The sequence below is a fragment of the Gymnoscopelus microlampas genome (assembly GCF_963454915.1).
Source record: "Gymnoscopelus microlampas genome assembly, chromosome: 1".
Taxonomy (NCBI): domain Eukaryota; kingdom Metazoa; phylum Chordata; class Actinopteri; order Myctophiformes; family Myctophidae; genus Gymnoscopelus; species Gymnoscopelus microlampas.
Window position 1 is genome coordinate 17,075,040 of NC_139962.1, and position 15,677 is coordinate 17,090,716.

The following is a 15,677-nucleotide window of genomic DNA, read 5'->3' on the forward strand; positions in this document are numbered from 1 at the left end:
TGTTAGTTTCCACGTTGAGATTTCAAATATAAAGTGCTTAGCTCATGGCCACGGATGTTACAATTCTGTTTGGGGCCACAGAAGTACCCGTATCTTCCGTATTGTTCAATAAAAAGCATTTTAATCCGATCGGTGGCCATGCAGTTTCTCCTTTCAACTGAGAGTGTACAAATGGAACCAAATGGACCCGTTAGGGTCCATTTGGTTCCATTTGTATACTCTCAGAGTTAAATCAACATTGATTTTTACAATATAAATTGGGGTCCCAGAGATAGAATGTTATAAAATGAGGCTCCGTAGCCTATAGCTCTGGTTCAGAGCGTTAGTGAGTTCCCTCTAACGCTCTGGAAGACCCCTCGCTCTGCGCATGTACAAGGAATTCCACTGCCCTGCCAGCGTTCAAGTGTAGTGAAAATAAACTAAACCATTTCGCTACTCACTGAAGCAAAGGCTGTTTTGTGTTGTTGAAAGTCTATTCTCCAACCCCGCACGCCTAAACGCACGCCACCTACTCTGTAAAATACACTTTTTGGGCAGAAAATAAAATATGTCAGCGAGACGGATATTATTTGTATTTACTCCACAGTGCCCTCTACAGATCTTCCAGAGCGTTAGAGGGAACTCACTAACGCTCTGAACCAGAGCTACGTAGCCTAATGCATGTCAAACTGGGGGTCCTTGAAATGAAAATGGTTGAGAATCACTGCTAGAGCTGTAAAAATCTTCTCTTATGGGGGTCCCAGGCATGTCCACGGGCTAATAAGTGTCAATTTGGGGGTCCTTGACATGAAAAAGTTTGTGAACCAGAACCACTGTCATGATATGACAGTCAAGTGCTCCCCGTGACGTCATAATGCGTCATGGTCAGCTGACAGTGCAGTCATTGACCACGGAAGTAAACAGAGTCCGCAAGACAGCAGGATTAACAAAGGTTATTACGTTATATTTCACAGTTGTTGGTCAACAATTTCTGCTTCTGATTCGTCCTATAGTTTTATATTCGAGAATATTTTCACTTATATCGAAAGTAAATAACTTCTAGACAACACTAACGTTACAGCTGGTAGTTTATAGCTCTAGAATGGCTGTTAGCCCTGAAACATGACTGTCACCATACAAGCGTCATGTGAACCATGGCTAGAAATGCTGTGATATTTACGTATACGTTTCATGTATTTTTTTCTGGAATACATGAAATTAATGTAATATCCAGTGGTGTAAAGTAACTACCCACTGAGCCATAGTCGTCTATTAGACCTCCGTCTAAAACAGGGTTATAAATGGTCTACTGGTGAAAGTTTTTTAGCGGTCTAGGCTTAGCCTAGACGTTGATTAGCTGTTTTTTAAACGTTTATTTATAGACCGTCTATATTAAAGACGTCATTTCAACGTCTATAATATAGACGGTCTATAAATAAACGTTTAAAAAACAGCTAATCAACGTCTAGGCTAAGCCTAGACCGCTAAAAAACTTTCACCAGTAGACCATTTATAACCCTGTTTTAGCCTACCCCTTAGACGTATTTTAGACGTCTAATAGACCAAAAAATGCTCAGTGGGTAAGTACGTGTACTCAAGTACTGTACAATTTTGAGGAATATTTTTTTACTTTTACTTCTACTCCAATACATCTCAGAGGCAAATATTGTACTTGTACTCCACTACAATTATTTAGTTACTAGTTACTTTGTAGATTTTGATTATTATTAAAAAACACACTAACCACTTCAGTTTTTTTTTTATAACTTTGTTTTTATTGAGTACCACTTCAGTTTTTATATATTTTGAACTTGGGACATGGGACATTCTGCACAATGAGTACTTTCTACCTTTGGTACTTTAAGTATATTTTGATGTCAATACTTTTATACTTTTAATCAAGTACATTTTTAATACTGCACTCTTACTTGTAACAGAGTATTTCTACATTGTGGTATTGATACTTTTACTTAAAGGTAGGGTTAGTGATATCTTTTGGTATTTTTTGTTAAAAAGGTTAAAGTACTTTATTCTGATAGTAATCATTGCTACAGAGCCTTTGTTAGGTCATAGAGGTCTCTGCAGCTCTTTAGTAAACAGAATATACTTTAGTACATTTTCAGGTAGGTGACAACATTTAAGCCAATCAGGAGAGAGCAGTGAAAATGCATTTTCTGTTTAATAAAGAGCTGGAGAGACATGGCAGACTCCTTTTAGTGAACAAACACTCTATACAATGAGTACTATCAGAAAGAATATAGAGCTATTTAACACTTATTTTATGTTAGTTGAAATTCAATTCCCCATAGCTAATATATTATAGAAATGTATTGTTAATTGCTATATCCAAAAGTTATGTGATCCATTCCTTTTATTTTCTCCTTAAAGACTAAAGAGGTAGTTCTCTCGGTTTGTTACCACTTTACACTACAGCAACTTTGTATCGTTATGGCCCTTGAAGCTGAAAATACCATAAAAGTATTTCCTTAATACTAAGCCAGCTATTTTTTTTTACCTGTCTTTAATAGCCTCCTAATGGCAGCCTTACAAAGATAATCTTACTGAATGAGCCAAGTAGCTGTTGAGGCAGTGACAAGTAAAAAAAAAGAAGAAGATCATTTCAAAGTTGTGTTTGCTCATTTGATCCACAGGATCGCTGTTCCAAATGGTGTCTCTGATTTGCACTTTGAAAGACCACCGTGATGACGTCAACTGGTGTGCTTTCTCTGCAACACACTTGGCCACCTGTTCTGGAGACAAAACCCTCAGAATTTATAACACGGAGGACTTTTCAGAATTGCCCTACTCCCCACTATCAGGGCATGGCTATGGCGTTCATTGCTGTTGCTTCAGTGCTTGTGGTCAATATCTTGCCTCCTGTTCAACGGATGCAACTATGGTCATCTGGTCGACGGCAACAGGAGAGATAGAACATGTCCTAGAGCACCCTGGACGCAGTCCTGTGAGGATCTGTGCGTTCTCGCCTGACTCCAAGCACCTGGTCTCTGGTGCATCTGATGGTTCCTTGGCTTTATGGGATTTCACATCTAGAAGGCTGCTCAGGTGAAGGGATAAGGATGGAATTCCTTTTTAACCATTTAACGTTAATGAGCTACAGCAGTGGTTCTCAAACCGGAGGACCCCCATAACTCTCAGAGTTACAAACCTGCAAGGGTCCATTTGGAACGGCCGGACCACACTTTGAGAACCACTGAGCTTCAGTTTTGCCACAGGCTAATCAGTAAAAGCATGTTCTTCAAAATGGTAGCCTTCAAAGTTCTTCATAGAGCAACTGTTGACAATAGTTCTAATAACAATAGTTTTGAGCTGAGTCTGGGAAAAGATGTGTTACTTTAATAACATAGGGAATGTAGAGCATTCACTTTCATTCTGGTGATCAGGTGCAGGACAAACAGAACATCAGCATAATACAAATTCCGCACACACTGGTATTGGCTCCTGCTGTTTACTGCAGATCAACGTTTTGATCGCTAAATGATTTTCATCAGGATCCGGATGAAGATCCTTTGGCGAGTGTTAGTGTGGATCTGCACTAAATAGTGGGAGGTAGACTAATAATAGTGAGGGCACTGTACTATTATAATTTATTTTCCTACAGTATATTATTAACCACTTAAGCTCTATTTTATTCTTCGTCATACAACAGTGTAGCACAAAAGTAGATAAAATAGTGGATCTATAAGCGCACAATGACTACAGACTTGTGAGCCTGTAAATCTGCTATTTATTTTTATTTTTTTTATTTTTTTTAATGTTGAAACTTTTTAGAAATGTTCGACATGCCCAAAATACATAGGGATGGAGCAGGTTGAAAGTGGTTAACATCCCATGTATTGGTTTGTTTGTCTGAAGGACTGCGGCAGTGGCTGACACTACGATGGTAGCCTGTTCCTTCAGTCCCTGTGGACAGCTGTTTATGACTGGGTCCACATATGGGGACCTCCGTCTGTGGGACCTCAACATGAACCAGCTTCATGCAGAGAAGAATGCCCATGACCTGGGGGTTACCTGCTGTACATTTGCTCCCAAAATCTTCAGTGGTGAGAAGCAACATGATTTTGTAATGATAGCGATAACATTGCAAGGACTATTCCACATTAGCATAGCAATTCAAAGTCCTTTACATAATGCATAAAACTATATGTAAAGGTATTGAGAAGAGAAATAAAGATATGGGGCTGAAACGCACACAATAGGGGGACTGAAACCTGCTGGCAGTAAATGGGACTCTAATCCACAGTTATGGAAATTGAACCCACACACAATATTAAAACTGATTCTAATCGAAACGCTCTCTGCAAGGAATTACTGTATTCATTTAGGACTTGAATCCACAACACCGGGGCACTGTAACCCCACCAATGTAGTATTGGGAATCCATATCAACCCATATTGATATGGATTCCTTTAATATCATCTTCATACTGCCCAAAAAAGATTGAGAATAACTAGTAATTATTTTGGAAAAAATACAGTCATTTTATTTCAACATGTTTTTACATTTCAGGTGGTCAAGTGGTGCAGTTTCATCTAGCATCCTGTGGACAGGACAGCCAACTAAAGATCTGGGCCTTAAATACAACTGACTCTGGTACAGGGATCTAGCTTTTATTTTGACAGTGGTGTTGCAGTGTGCCTCTCTTTCACTCTCTCTCTCTCTCGCTCTCTATGTCATCCTCTCTCTATCATTATTATCTCTGTCTCCCATCACAACTCCCTTTATCTTATTTCTCATCTGTTACCATTTTTTTCCCTCTCACATTATCTTCTTTCTCTCATCCTCTTTCTCTCACATCATCATCTTTCTCTCTCATTATCAAAAGTCTTTTATCATCCTTCTCATCTCTGTTTCTCATCATCATTACTTTTTTCAACTATTCATGTACCACAACAGTAAGATAAAGGTTCACTGATTTAATTTACACTTCCAGGCTGTAAGATGAAGCTCCTACATACTCTAACCAGCCAGACAGCCCCTGTCCTTTCCTGTGCCTTCTCCTCAGATGGACAGCTGCTTGTGTCAGGGTAAGACATTTTAAAATAGGTGACATTCATCTTTTTGTGACAAGATTGACCCTCCAAATAAATCTTCCTTCAAAAATGATGCTCCTTACTTAAATATGAATGTTCAGTACTGCTGTCAACCACAGGGGGGAGACCTCCCCCATTATTTTGCGTTTTAATTTTTTCACAGTGTTTGTGTAAGTTAAACTGGCAAACAGATTGTAACCATGGAGTCATTTGTTTTCAAATCAAAATCGAACCTTCATTTCTTTATTTTCAGCTCTGTGGATAAAACTGTTAAAATTTATGACGCTGTAAGTACCTTTCTTCTCTATTTTCTGACTTGGAAATGGTCTACAAGTAAATGAGCAAGTTATTTGTGTGGTCTGTAAACTATAATATAAACAGGTTTGCTTTTGAGTTTCACTGGACTTCAACATTACGTTTTCAGGATAATGCAGTCGTGCTTTACACACTGAACCAACACGAAAGGTAAATAAGATCCATCATTATGATGACAACATGAAATCAGTGACCTTATTATATTTTGAAAACATAATCGTAAATAAAAGCATGACTGATAGTAGATGTGTCTTATCAACTCAATTGATGTGGAAATGTAACATATATTTGAAATCATTGCTGTTGATGTGACAACGTTCCTGGTGTTGCCACAGGTACGTGACGGCATGCGCTTTCTCTCCTACATTGGCGTTGATCGCTACTGGATCCATGGACAAGACCGTAAACATCTGGAGGCTGGAGGATGGCGGCAATAGCTGTGGTGAGTACACACACACACACACACACACACACACACACACACACACACACACACACACACACACACACACACACACACACACACACACACACACACACACACACACACACACACACACACACACACACACACACACATACAGACAGACATAGCTCGGCCCTCATAAAGTTGAACTACTGTACCAGCTATATTTGGTGTGTAGTTTTATAGTGTGTTTTTCTTTGTGTCTACCTTCTTCATCTTGTCTGTGGGAAAGAAGGGAAGTCATTACCTGGTGAGTTTTCTCTTTGATCTGCAACTGATGCCGTTAATACAGGAAATAATGAGCGTCTCTCCTGTTGAGTTTGTTTGTTTGTTTTCATTTACTCCCCAGTCTCCAGTTTAGTTGTTTTCAGTCAGTTCCTCTCATGTTTGTATAGTCCACGTTACTGCTTGGTCTGAGGAGGGTGTAGACAACCACATGTCTCCTCCGATAAACATGGTGTCGTCAGCCGCTTCTTATCACCGGATACCACTGAGTTTCACTGAGAGGGTGTAATGCATGCAGAGGAACATGCTATCCTTCCCAGCTAGTGCAGTGACAGAGGTCACCCTCCCCTGCCGGCTTCCCGTCCCCGAACATGGCAAATTGTCCAGCCATGCCAGAATTACTCTTTTTCATTTCTAATGCGTACACGCTGTAAGAAGTAAAAATGCATATAACTTCTAGACGAGGAACCATAGGAAACACTATAGATGACAAGGAAGCACCATAGGAAGCACCATAGAAGACAGGGAACACCATAGATGACAGGGAAGCACCATAGGAAGCACCATAGAAGACAGGGAACACCATAGATACTGGGGTCCCAAACCTTTCAGCCCGCGAACCCAAAATAATGCGGCCATTGACTCGCGACCCCACCTAACCCTGGAGGTAATTTATGCACATAAACTTGCACGTTCGGTGCGCATTTGTAATGTATTAAAATAGTAAAATGTATTTCATCCATTCTGTTTTAATGACCCAAAATAATTTCGCGACCCCACCGTTAGTGTCCCGCGACCCCAACTTTGGGAACCCCTGCCATAGATGACAGGGAAGCACCACCATAGATGACAGGGAGACACCATAGATGACAGGTAGACACCATAGAAAGCACCTTAGAAGACAGGGTAGCACCATAGGAAGCACCATAGATGACAGAAGCTCCATAGGAAGCACCATAGAAGACAGGGAAGCACCATAGGAAGCACCATAGAAGACAGGGAAGCACCATAGAAGACAGGGAAGCACCATAGGAAGCACCACAGATGACAGGGAAGCACCATAGGTATGTCCTGCATAACAATTGCATATATCTAATTTGATCTGTCATTTTGAAATCTGCCTATTTCTGTTTTCACAGAGGAAGGGACTTTTATCTCAAGTGAAGGTAGGAAGCTTCTTCATTCTTTATTATACTGCACTATATGTACCAATAGCAGGAGACAATACACACCTAATTTGCCAGATAGAAAGCCATACTTTTATTCAACTGATAATCAGTCTGGGGTGTCCACGATTAAACATTTATTTTGTCTGTAGTGTGTTGACCTTACTTCCTACTTGATTAAACCCATGTTAGAAACTCATAATTGAGCGTCACTCAATGTTAACCCAATTGGCAAAATTCCAAAATTCATATTGCATGAAGGCTGTTTGGCTTTCTTCCCAACTGACACTGATTTAGACATGAATTTTATTTTGTTGTCGGGATGGAAACCTTGTGCTAAACCGTTACTTTTCAGGAAATGGGGGGGAAAAAACCTGTTCCAATATAGTTATTATGTAGTCAAAAGCTCTTAACACTTTTCATTGGTTAAAAAAAATATCACACTCGCAGACAGACTTAACCACTCAATCTGGTGTCCTGATTTGGGCATGTCATTATAGGATTATAGGAAAGATTTTCTGAATTCTACAAAAATAGCAAGCGTCACTGTCATGATGTGATGCGGTGTGATCAGCTATTTTCACTACTTTTGCACGAAACTGTCACGTAACGTACAAAACAGGGCATTAATTTACAAAAACCTGTAAAAATATGAAATATGCTGACAGATTTGAGGTTTCCCGTGTGTCTTGCGGTCACAGGGAGAACTCTATCAGGGCACTCCAAGCTGTTGGTCAGTGACTGGTCAGAGGAGGACGTGTCAGCCTGGTTGGCAGAGGAGAGCCTGAATGAACTGGTGGACACATTCAGAAGAAACAACATAGACGGAACAGAACTGCTCTGTCTGACCAAAGACACGTTGGCCTCAGATTTACACATAGGTGAGGAAGACAAAGATCACATTGTTCTATTACCTGTAATACAGTATGAGACATGCAAACACATTGTTATACTGTAGGCACACTCATCCTGGCTCAGGAACAGAGGTATGGTTTGTGCAAAATATATATTTGTGCTAGGGTGGGGATCTTACTTAGTTGACTGAAGGTTATGGATGAGAAAATGAAGGAATGTTTTAAAGGGCTGTCTACACCAAGCACTATAACTCTAACTCTAATTATAAAGATATTGCTTTGAATATTATTCCAACTCCAAAGTGGATGGCAGAGTCCACACTACAACTATAATGAAGACAGTGGTGAATAATATATTATAGTTATAGTGCTTGGTGTGGATGGCCCTTTAGTCTGTAAGATTACATAATATTAGGCTTTACTATAATGGCATTAAGCTTTCAAGTTTCAGCATTACTGACTTTAATCTGCGTTAAGAGTGCAAACTACTTTGGTGGTTATGTAACCCAGTCCCAAAATGGTATTTTCCATAACACATAAAATGGCTTTGCAAATAATATTATCAGGCATTAGTTGATAATCATGTCAGACTGAAATGGGTATAAACTTTAGGGGTTTAGGGAGGAAACTTTATTATCTTCTCAGATGTAGGATTCTCTCCTAAAACACGCAAGGTATTTTGTTGAAGACAGCTTGGCTAGTAGTTGCCTGCAGTTCTGTTGTCATGCTGTGCTGTCATTTCCATCCCACTGTCATGTATTTTCCACCTGGAAGTGAGTGCTGTCACTCATTCCTGTGTTCAATCAGAGTGGTGATGTTGCATTGTGGGGGCTGTTGTGACAGCATGCCATCCCACTGCTGTTTCTGGAGTTGTCAGAGTTTTGAATCTTTGAAGTAAACTAAAGTTTTGTTTCGTCTGCCTCAGACTGAAAACTGGCTTCTGCTTCATGCCTAGGAGCAACTTTGTACGCATTTGTGTGTCTGTGGCAAAAACTGCTATTTCCATGATTCTACAGCAGTCAGGTTCTGTGCCAGAACGGCATTAGAACCAAAAATGTTGGTTTAACAATTATTCTGAGTAAACAGTGATTACTTCAACTGACATTGCCTGCTTACCTAGAAGCCCTGTTTTTTGTTGACTAGGGTAAATGCCATTTATTACGACCTTGCACTTTCTAAGTCTCTCTGGATAAGTGTCTGCTAAATGCCTAAAATGTAGGCAAAGTATTTTAACAATGTCTATCCTCTTCTCTGTCATGTTCCCTGTCCCCTCTGTGTGTGTGTGTGTGTGTGTGTGTGTAGAGTCAGTGGGGCTACGCAGCAAGGTGCTGAGGAAGGTGGAGGAGTTGAAAGGTGCATCGCTGTGTTCAGGCATCCCTGATGAGTTCCTGTGTCCCATCACCAGAGAGTTTATGAGAGAACCAGTCATAGCTGCTGGTGAGACAGGACAACAGTCTGCCTGGCCTGCATGTCGTGGGGGTGTAACAGTTCATCGAACTAACCGATTTAATAGATTTTAAGAAAAACAATAATTTTGGGGGGGAGAAATGTATTATTATTTTTTAATAGCTAAATGATTTTCTTTTTAATTGAGAAAAGAACAGATCTACAATCTCACAACGTGTCACGTGTCAGCTATTTTCACTAGTTTCATGCAACGCTGTATTAAATAGGGCTAGTCAGTCAATTATTAAATAATCTTTTTTTTTGTTGTTGATTCATTTATTAGAACATTTATCAAATTATCAAAGAAATGGATTATCTGGATTATTCGATTAATCAAAAAAAGTAATGATAGAATAATTTCGAAGAAAATATTCAATAGTTGCAGCCCTAATGTCATGTCTCGTTCAGCATCCATATTATGCATAGTTTATATTTCGTCGCACGACTGGGTCACTTGCCGACAAGAACTGATTATCAAGCTAACAACGCACTGCAAGCAAGTTTAAATTGAGCTTTGCAGGTACTTAATTATGCCTAGCACTATTGTCTGAAATATGTATTGGATATAAACTTGTTGGTCTGTGTATTTTGCATTGAACATGCTGTGTACATTTTCTAAACAGATGGTTATTCATATGAGAGAGAAGCCATTGAGAGCTGGATCAACACCAAGAACCGCTCCAGCCCCATGACTAACCTCCCTCTACTGACGACCTTGCTCACCCCAAACCACACCCTGAAGATGGCCATCGGACGCTGGAGGACCAGCCATTAGCATTCCAAATACTCTCTATCCAATTTATCTACAATAAATCAATAAAGAAATACAATGAAACCACAATCAATGCTTAAAGGGACACATTGACAGTGTAATTTAACTTATTGTGGGTTTTAAAGATGCAGGTGTAAAATGTAGGAATATCTACAGTATACTTTGATTCAGTTCACTGTAGTATAGCTCCTTACCTCTGCCAACAAGGCTATGTTTTCACCCCTGTGTTTTCATCTATCTGTCTGTCTGTTTGTTTGTTTGTTTGTTTGTTTGTTTGTCTGGCTGAGACCAACGTATCTTTAAAAGTAAAAGCTGAATTGACTTGAAATTGACTGTGCACCACCAGGCTACACTTTCAATTAAGCAAACTGAGGAGATTTCTAGGCCTTGGTGGGGGTCTGCACTCATTGAACCACACCAAGTAGACGTAGTAGCATTGTATATGTATATGTGAAAGTTGCATGTAGAGTTACTCTATATTGTCAGTGTCTGCACTTTTGTCCTGCTGGAGTTGCATTTGTTGAGATTAATGCTTTGTTGTGACTGAGGGATATTGTAGAACCATGCCATTTTTTTTGTTTAGGCAGCATATCATCATTAGCTGTGTCAAGCAGTGCTGTTATGTCTCCTCATAAGTTCATTAGTTCATGGTGTCTGTTTGATTAACACTTAGTTCTTTTGATTAACTATTAGTTCTTGTGTATGTGGTTTACATCATGCTTAGCTTGACCCATGCATCCATCTTTTGTGCAATAAATGAATAGATGTGGCCATATCAACTTTGTGTTAATGTCTAGAGATAAAAGAGGAAGAGGGATTCGTCTTCATAAATGTTTTATTATACCACATGGCAATGTGGTAACATTGTCTGTAATCTAATTTATATTATGACTCTGAATATTACATAAGACAAATATTTACATGTACTATTAAGAACATGGATCCTACCATGTTTAAGCTTAACTGTTCCATTTGTAAACGCTCACTTTTAAGTCCAATAAACATTTCATATCAACATGTTCTCTGCTATGCAAAAATAAATACAATACCATGTAGATTGGAGCAATTAATTCTATAAATAGTTTACAACAGAGATCCAGTAATGTCTCTGCAGCGCCTTGTTATCAAATGTACCAAGAAAAGTCTCCAGTGTACAAGTTAATTCCTTTTAAGGCTGTAACACTGACAAGATGAACACTTAACAGAGAAATATAGAGTCTGTATATACTGTATAAATATAATTGAGAATAGTCACTTGACAATATAAATGCTCATATCATGTAACTAAAGCAGTGTGGATTTGTGCACAACTCTTTAAATCTTTGAGTTTTATATTTTCTAGAATAAATTAAAGATTAAATTACTATATTACAGATTCTTCTTTTTGTTTAGCTCCTGTTAAAAGTAGTCCAGGTTTTCTTGAATATGCCAGATATCTTACTAGAACAGTTGTAGACATTATGCAAGCAAAAGCACAGCGGGCAGAATTTAATCTACACTGCTACTAATTTAGTTTGTTAATGCAGTGTAACAGCGTAACTACATAAGGAGTCATGTTCACATCTCCCTTGCAGCAGTTGGTGGCACACAAACTGTTGTTATTCAATAGATTCAAGAGAATAACACCCTGTATCTGTGCATTGATAAAGCTATATTCAGACATTGGATTCTATGAAGGAACGCTTGGGTTTAATGGGAGCCATGTGAAGGGCTGGGTTGTCTCTCGTAAGGCTGGCCTTGCTGTTCCTTGCATCAGGAAAGCGGTGGTGGGTCGATGAGATGGCCCTGGCCTCTCGTTGTTGGATACGTTCTCCAAACTCAATGTCATGTTGTTGACTGTTGGCCTGACCTCCAGTGAGGTGCTCATGGTACGAGGCCCGCTTGAACTCATTGTTCACTTGGAATTCCATGACTGTCATGTTTAAATTTTCCATCCCTCCGCCGCCAGGGGAATGTCCCTGCCTGCCTTGCCCAGGAGTTTGAGCCTGGACCCTGACAGACTTGTCCATTACCCCCATGAAGGGCCGGGGCTTTAACTCGGGCTTGGCTTTGTAGCTGCCACCGCTCCTGGTGATGCGCGGGGCGTCTGACCCTTGTTGGATCCCGCCATCCGACAAAGTCCCACTGGAGGCCTGGCTGGAACTGGACCCCCTTGAGCCTGCTGTGCCCACCGAGCCTCCCCCGCCCTCCCGCTTAACCTCTGACCCTAGAGAAAGAGGCAGGCTCTCCAGGACTGCAGAGTGGGCAGAGAGCCTGTCAGAGCCCCTGGAGAAGCTGGCGGATCGGCCCTGATAGGGCTGGACATGGCCAGGGGGAGAGGAGCTGCCGGGGGAGATGGGGTGGTAGTGATCGGTAGGGCTGTGTCCAGAGTGGGCCTTTTTGGGTACTGGTATGGGGCTGATGTCGATACCCAGTGCGGGGGTGGGCTTCAGCGAGGTGGAGATGTGTCTGCCTGGCAGAGGGCTAGAGGGGCCACAGAGAGAGAGAGGCCTGCCGCCTATTCTGGCACCTGTATGTAGGGAGTGGCAGTGATGCTGGGTCCTGCTGCCCTGGTTCTGGGTCGGTCTGTTTGTCGGAGGAGGAGGAGCATCCACAAACTGTGTGTTTGACGTACACTCCACTTGAGGTAAGGGCCGCCCTTCGTCTGCTAAACCGAAAGCCAATTCTCCAGGGAGAGTCCTGTTCGATGCATATGGATTCAGAGGCCAAAACTCTGAGCTCCCACCACATTGTAGGGAGCATTCTTCTCCTTCCCGTTCTTCCTTCTCGACGTCAGCCTGATCCACAGGACTTTGTCTTTCTGGGCTGCCCTGAGAGTAAAGGTCTGCCTCGCCGTCGCTGGGCTGATGGTGGTGGGAGTGCGCATCCTGGCTCTTGCCAGAAGTCTTGCGCTGTTGCAGTTGGCATTCCTCCTGTACACGCGCCAGAAGGCGTTGGATCTCTCTGTTAGATGGGCAAAGTCGTGCTGCCTCGTGGAGGTCTGCCAGGGCCGAAACAAATTGCCTGCAGAGGACAAACGAACATTAAAGTGCTTAGGACAACATGTACGGCCATGATTAACTGTAGAGAAGCAATATGTAACTTCAAATTCCTGTGCTTCCAAGGCAGACTATGGTGTATTTTGAACAACATGCTGCAGCATGGCCTATTTTAGAGTCATTGCTAAAAAAAACGATGAAAAAAATGAGAAATATCAAAATACTACTATGACAGCAATACAAATATGCAATCTAGCGCATGGACCGTCCGCTCGGGTTTTTAGCTGCGGTGGACTCGGGTTGGAGCTATGAAAATGTTCTACTGTACCACTCGTCCTAGGACATAATAGCATCATATAAAGGTAAGGAAGAGGCTAGTCCGGAATTCTCCTTTAAACTGGACTGTTAGTATGTGATTATTATGTGATTATTAGCCTAAGGAGGAAAAAAAAGCCTGTTACGAGTAACGACGAATTAGAATTGTATATGGATGGCAGGCCCTGACACATCAGGCCCCTCTCACAGCACTGAATGGCAGGGCTGTATCATAGTCAGTATCATGGTAGTATCATGGTTGTCAGAAACTGCAAGGTTCATTTCCCCTCCGCTCCACAAGGAGACACCACAATGGGATTCAGACTGGTACCTGTGGTGGTGACCTCACTTCCTCCCACTATAAAAGCAGGACTGGATTCCCATTTCCCCCCTTGTCCTTTGTTTCCAAACACATGCAGCCAGCCTGTGTTTGCCGTGTGCTGCTGATGTACCACTGATGTTTGCCATGCGTCTGTTAAACCTGGTATAATGTAAGGTCCATTGTTTTACTTCTAGTGATGTGGATTATATGATTATATTGAAGAATTGATGAACTTGAGTTATATGGATATTTAGATGTTTAATATTATGAAGTAAATACTTGGCCTATTATTATTTTGATGATACACCTTAATGTATAATATGAGTTAAAGGCCATATCTATGTTTGATATTTCATGTGGCATGATATTATAATTTGTTTCTTTGTGTCTTTGTTTAGAACCATGGCATCATGAAACCCAATGTCAACCCTATTCATCATTATCCGGCTAAATAAACTGGATATTTGATTGCAACCTTTGTTTCCTGGTGGTTTGTGGCTCCAGTATGAACTTTAAATCCTAACAATGGCAGTATCATGTCAGTATCATGGTCAGTATCATGGTCACTCAGTATCATGGTCAGTATCATGTCAGTATCATGTCAGTATCATGGTCACTCAGTACCATGTCAGTATCATGGTCGGTATCATGTCAGTATGTCAGTATCATGGTCACTCAGTATCATGTCAGTATCATGGTCAGTATCATGGTCACTCAGTACCATGTCAGTATCATGGTCAGTATCATGGTCAGTATCATGGTCAGTATCATGGTAGTATCATGGTAGTATCTGGTCAGTATCTGGTCAGTATCTGGTCAGTATCTGGTCAGTATCTGGTCAGTATCTGGTCAGTATCATGTCAGTATCTGGTCAGTATCATGGTCAGTATCATTTCACGGTCACCGTCGTACAACAGAGTATAAATGAGGCTTTAGTAGCCTTTCCAGACATGCTTCTACAGTACCTGTACAAACCACATTCAACACTTATAATCTAGGCAATCTTCCATCATCATCCCAATAAAAATCGTGCAACTACACACAATTTAGAAACCACGCTTCATTTGACTGCAGAGTTAATGAAAAAGGGTCTAGGAAGAAATGAGGAAAATGTGCACTTGAATATATTAAACTGCCCCCCCCCCTCCCTCCCGGAGGACCTCAGTGCCCCCCTAAAAAAATATTGCTTTCAGCACACTATGATAGAGTTGAATCAATTCAGCCTTACCTGCTACTCCTCTTGGCACGGGCTCTGGCATAATATGCCTCATAAGACTTGGGCTTGAGCTCCAGAGCCTTTGTTGCAAACTCCTCAGCTATACCAAAGTCCTGTAATTTGAGACAGAAATATTTTTAATCTTATGCTGTCTGGTTTTGCACTCAACATAGGTCAGTGCAATAGCTAAACTGTGTGAGGTTACATTAGACATGAACCACATTCAACCTTGCGTCCCTATTGTAGGCATTATGTCATCTTTCTATTAATTCACGGAACCTCTGTGTGTGTATATCTGTCTCAGGCATAACTCGCAAAGCGTCCGGCCAAACGAATATCTGTGTATCTGTATCTGAGGAGAACGCACCGATTCTGCAGTGGACGCATCACGCATCGATGCTCCATGTGTTTGGAGGGAATTTATGAATCGGCTTCCCTGATTGGCAACCCGACCTGTTGATTTAACTGATAGGCCGGGCAATATGGCACAAATGTGACGTGAAGCGTCCCTGGCTTTTCAAGGGAATCAGACGTTGCTTACGTCATATTAATGATGTTATCAAAATACTCA

General features: G+C 41.1%; 2 protein-coding genes across 2 annotated transcripts in view; one reads left to right on the forward strand and one right to left on the reverse strand.

The window, feature by feature from the left end:
* Nucleotides 1-876: 876 nt before the first annotated feature.
* wdsub1 (WD repeat, sterile alpha motif and U-box domain containing 1) lies at nt 877-11,330 on the forward strand. The gene is made up of 13 exons (XM_084053062.1): nt 877-931; nt 2,631-3,042; nt 3,853-4,040; nt 4,508-4,591; nt 4,932-5,025; nt 5,285-5,318; nt 5,456-5,496; nt 5,682-5,788; nt 6,045-6,062; nt 7,177-7,203; nt 7,905-8,084; nt 9,360-9,494; nt 10,127-11,330. The coding sequence occupies exons 2-13, from the start codon at nt 2,645-2,647 to the stop codon at nt 10,276-10,278; spliced, it is 1,458 nt and encodes a 485-aa protein (XP_083909188.1). The 5' UTR covers nt 877-931; nt 2,631-2,644; the 3' UTR covers nt 10,279-11,330.
* A 600-nt stretch (nt 11,331-11,930) lies between these two features.
* LOC311042914 (protein TANC1-like) overlaps nt 11,931-15,677 on the reverse strand; it is a gene marked incomplete at both ends in the record, with an annotated part of 54,174 nt that continues 50,427 nt past the window's right edge. The window contains 2 exons of the mRNA XM_084054014.1: nt 11,931-13,278; nt 15,119-15,219. Coding sequence (XP_083910140.1) covers nt 11,931-13,278; nt 15,119-15,219 — 1,449 coding nt within the window. The remainder of the gene's footprint in view (nt 13,279-15,118; nt 15,220-15,677) is intronic.